The sequence below is a fragment of the Parasteatoda tepidariorum genome, chromosome 6, assembly GCF_982258835.1.
Source record: "Parasteatoda tepidariorum strain Cologne lab strain chromosome 6, Ptep-v5.0, whole genome shotgun sequence".
NCBI classification, from domain to species: Eukaryota; Metazoa; Arthropoda; class Arachnida; order Araneae; family Theridiidae; genus Parasteatoda; species Parasteatoda tepidariorum.
The window spans coordinates 56380448-56385557 of NC_141760.1; the positions used below are offsets into that span (position 1 = coordinate 56380448).

Here is a 5110-nt window from a genome sequence, read left to right on the forward strand (position 1 = left end):
GAACTTTTATTTATTGTTAAATAATTTTATTCTTCGTCAATAAAAGTAATAATGAAATTTTTTAAAGCATTATAAAAGTTATTTTTATTTCTTTTTTGAAGAAATAAATTCTACTTTATAATCGCTGGAAATTTAGAAAGGAATTCAGAATTAGAAATTGAGAATAGGAAATTAGAATTAATTTATTAGATTGAAATATAAATTTAAATGCTGATTTATATTTTATGTATTTTAGAAACTTATTTTATTTTATTTTATTTTATAACCGGCCTTAAGCAATCGTCCCAATTCTGACTTAATGATTATCAGTTTTAAACTTCGTAGCATTTTTTTTTTAAACTCAGAAGATAGGGGATCTGAGTTAAGAAAACGAGGATTTCTGGATTAAACATTGGGACACTCCAGCTCTCGTGGAACAATTTTTGATGGAACTAACCCACATTTGCATTGCATAGAGAGGAAAACCGCGGAAAATCCAATGGTTCGTCTAACTGCAAGAAAAATCTAACGCGTGATTCATCTACCACTGAGTATATTTTACGTCAGCACTGTGGTCGGTGCAAGCCGGGAGCAGAATTTGTATCAACCACCTACCGTTGGAATTCGAACCTGAAACACCTCATTGGTGGATGCCCAATTCCCTTAGCCACCACTGCACTGCACCAAATGTTAGAATTTGTCAAAAAATAGTAATAATTTTAACGGTTAAAAATTTTATTTTTCCATTAATATTTATAGAAATAAGACACTCTACTGTATGAACGTTAGAAGTCATAAATTTGTTGTTCATCAATGTTATCAATGTTGACATTCGTCATGACTAAAAATAATAATTTTAGAGGCTTAAAATTTATGAAAGTTTTTGATTTTTTTATACAAAGAAATCAACTCCAATTTATGATAGTTAGCAGAAATGAATAAAATTAATATAAATGAAACGTATTTAAAATGCACATGGGAAAAATATTTAAATTGGTTATGAAAATGAGTTAATATTTTTGATAGTTTAAAATTTTATTAAAGATTGTGACTTCTTATTTATGAATGAAGAAATGAATTAATTTAGTAGAAATGAAAGGTAATTAAAAATAATTATATTTCGTTATTTTTGCGATCAGAGGTCAATAAAAAATAGAAAATTTTTTTGACAAGTTGGAATATTCTTAAATCTTATGATTACCAAGAAAAATACTCCATAATTATAAATGATCAATAATTATATTAATTAAATGATGCAAAGATTTATAAAAAGTTAGTCAATATTAAACATTTTAGTCACAAAAATAGATGCAAAAATGATGCAAAGCAAACATTTAGTATTTTCCAAAAATTCCAATCTTGTTATTTCCTTTTAGAAAAGTTCCAGCAAAAATATTTTGAAGCAGAACTTTCTCTATTTATTACGATTTAGTTAAAGAAAATTCACAAACAATTTTCCTTGGTACTCTCAGTAAAATGCTCTCCTTTTACCAAAATTAGATTGTATCTGTCATTTATATGGTCAATATTTTTTTTAAATATTAACTCTTATATAGATTTTATTTGCAGGTGTAAAATGTGTATGTTTTTTCTTCTTTTTCAGGTTCATTGGAAGAAAAATACAGCGATGAATAGTCATTGGAAAGTTATGATTGAAATAAAACATGAAAATACCTTAGAACATTTCTTTAAAAGTAACTAAAATTATAGAAAAAGTTGTTTTATTTTATTTCAAACCTTTTATTTTATAAGTACATCCCATCTTCTATGCTTTTGTTTTTGCTTAAAATTATAGTAATATTGGCGATATTACTAAGGAGCAAATATCCTAAAAAGTAATGGTATATTCGTATGCAGTTTTTCCATTTTATGTACTGTTAATTAACTATTATCCAATTACTGTATATAAAATCAATAGCACTAGTGATACGTAAACGAGAGATTTTCAAAATGGCGACAGAAGTTGTGATGAATAACTCAGAAGAATTGTGGCGAAATGTACACTCTTTTAATTCAGACACTTTAGAAAGCCAACCACTCGAAGTGGCCAGCAAAGTAGGATTGGAATATGATGTCGATACTCGTAAAAGTCTCCTGAGTGCCATGATAATTTTTTCCTTACTTGGAAACTTCTTAGTTTTTTGGTCTTTCTATCCTTACCGCAAAAGAGGTATACCAAAAGCAAAGGTAATGTTTCTGTATTTAGCAATAGCAGACTGCTTTGTAGCTTTCTTCACACTAGGTGCTCAACTTTTGTGGGAACAAGACAAAAAGAAATATTTTGTCGATAACATTAGCTGCAAATGCATGAAATTCATGCAAACATACTCATTATCATTGTCCGGATACATGCTAGTCACGATAGCACTAGATCGTTACAATGCAATAATAAATGCTCTTACAAGGACAGGTGATGTTAAATGGTGGATAATATTTCCATGGGTGATTTCTGTAATCCCAGCAAGTCCATGTCCCTTTCTTTTCCATACCCCTGACGGCACGTGCGTGTCAATATTCTATTCCGAAAAACACAATATTGAAGCAGAAACTTTACAATTTTGGAGGCGTGTCTACATTACACTTGTGGTAATTATTGTCTTCGGCATCCCCACTATTTTATTACTGTTTGGATATATTGGAATTTATTATAAACTAAGCAAGCAATCAGAAGTATTTACTGGAATCGAACAAACCTCCACTTCTTTACCAAGAGCTAAGAAGAAAACTTTCACCTTGGCGATGGTAGTGACATCTGTGTTTCTTTTTACAAGCATACCTTATATTGTTCAAGAGTTTTACCTTGCTTATAAGGATCCAGCTACCATTGACGCAAATGCATATTTGATTGCATGGAGTGGGGTTATATCAGCTTTCAACAGTGTATTAAATCCGTATATTTATTTGCTTTTCCAATACACTGATTGTTGTATTGGTAGATCAATTAGGTCTGTGGCGAGTATAATACGATCTAGAAACTTTGCTCTTCATATGCCAGTGTCTTCGTACAGGAAGAATATGTCTGTTGTGTCTGTGTCGTCCAAAACCTCGAAAGTCGATATGAATACTGATTCGATGTCAAAGACAATTGAAACTGCTTTAATTTGTAATAGCGTTCAAAAAGATTATGAGACATGTGTGTAAAGTCCCTGAAATGTTAACTTAAAATGTAACTTGGGACGCGACTTGATGGATATAAGCTCAGAAAAATTTATTTTTATAAGAAAATGTGTAAAAATGTGTACATACGAATCCATTAAGAGCTGTGTATTTAATTATTAGCAGTATGAATGTTAAAGTAGACATTTGAAATATTATTCCTTCTTCTTGATAAAGATAATCATCTCGATGGTCAATAGAAATCATTTTATTCAAAACATTTCAATAGACAACTTCAGGCTTCGTGAAAGCTTTTTCGACACTTATTGACATTATTTTCTTTTTTATTAAAATATAAAATTATATAAATTATTAAAGAATATTTTGTAGCGATTTTTAAATATGCTGACTAAATTCAATAAGCAAAGTAAAGTAATTTCTAAATTTTATACTTTCGATGGTCAGCATTTATTAAGTTTTCAGAGATCATTTCTACTCAGCAAAAATTTAATTAACATGATTGATAGAAGATTACTTCAATTTCAAATGATTTTAGAATTAGTTTTTTTACACTGCATTTTAAACTTTTACTCATGCTTTGATTTTCAAAGATAAATTTGAATGTTTTCAGATCAAAATTTTAACAGTAGCAATATTCGAGGTTACTTAGAATACTTTTCAAATTTCGATATTTTTAAAATGAAAAGCATTTACTTTAGAGATTAATTAGTTGGTGTTAATCTTGGGTTTATAATTATACTTCATGCTTATATTTTGAAGTTTTTGTAAGGCAATTACATTGACAAACAATTTTAATAAGGTGGCTTAAGTTAGCTTGCAATACGGGGTAATTTAAAACGTAGTAAGTAAAAATTCGATAATTAACTTAAGTTAGTTGGTGATAGGATAATATGTTCATAAACTACTTAAATATGTGCCAACATGAAAAATTGAAAAACTTTCTTTTTTAATTTCTAATTCCTTGAATTTAAGTATTAGTAAAATTGAATTTAAGCATGAATTTAAGTTAAAATAAAAAGTAAACACAAATACGTCACGATATTTTTCCTTCTATATGTGAAGTCAAACACTGTTTTACTCATAAAGAGTTAAAAATAGTTATATTTTTAAAAGAAATGAACTCGTTTCCTTTTATGTATTTTACCTAGCAAAGGTAGTCTAAGTTGTTTTGATGATTTAAATTATCCTGGATGATGGTAACTATTGATGATTATTTCACACAAATTTATATTAATGAAAAAAGATTTTTTTTAAAAAAAATTGCAACTTAGATGCTAATGTGTTAGTGAAAAAATAGAATTAATGTTATTATTTCTAAAATAATGAATCCACTTTCTAAAATAATGAATCCTTGATCTGTACAACTATTTTAAAAAGATCAAAGAAAAATGAAAGGATATATAAATGCAATAATTTCTGTGTTTTTCCTAGTAAATGATTATTTTTTACCAAATCAGTAAAATTAGCTACTGAGTTCGTCAACAAGGGGTGCAACAAAGGGAAAAATTATAAATTGTTTCTTTTTTCGAAGTTACTACTATTTACAGCCAATCAGTCTGATCTGAGCACAAAATTAACATACTATCGAAATATTTTAATTCAACTATTTTGACAAATAGCAAAAAAAAATAAGTAAATAAATAAATATATAAATAAATATATAAATAAATAAGTAAATAAAAATAAAAACATTGTGCTATAGTCTTTCAAGCTAGATGTGTCATTTTTGAACAAACTATGCAACTATTTTCGAAACTTGGAGAGAAAAACTCTTGTTTCCTAAGAAACACTTTTATTTTCTTTTTTAATTTGGTTGTTCAACGTGTCAGACATCGAACATTTTTGGGACACTTGTGAATTTATCGAGTAAATAACAATTACTAAGTTAAAGTATGTTTAAAAAATTATTTTCTGTAAATTCTTACTAAGGAACATCATATCAAGTTATGAAATTAAGATTTTGAGAAAAAAAAACATACCACGAACTACAGTAGTAGTATCCGATGGTTATAAA

The 5110-nt window shown here is 27.9% G+C and overlaps 1 protein-coding gene across 1 annotated transcript; it reads left to right on the forward strand.

The window, feature by feature from the left end:
- Positions 1 to 1587: 1587 nt before the first annotated feature.
- Positions 1588 to 4714, forward strand: LOC107452795 (mesotocin receptor-like). The gene has a single exon (XM_087165893.1). The coding sequence runs from the start codon at positions 1930 to 1932 to the stop codon at positions 3118 to 3120; it is 1191 nt and encodes a 396-aa protein (XP_087022019.1). The 5' UTR covers positions 1588 to 1929; the 3' UTR covers positions 3121 to 4714.
- Positions 4715 to 5110: the final 396 nt, after the last annotated feature.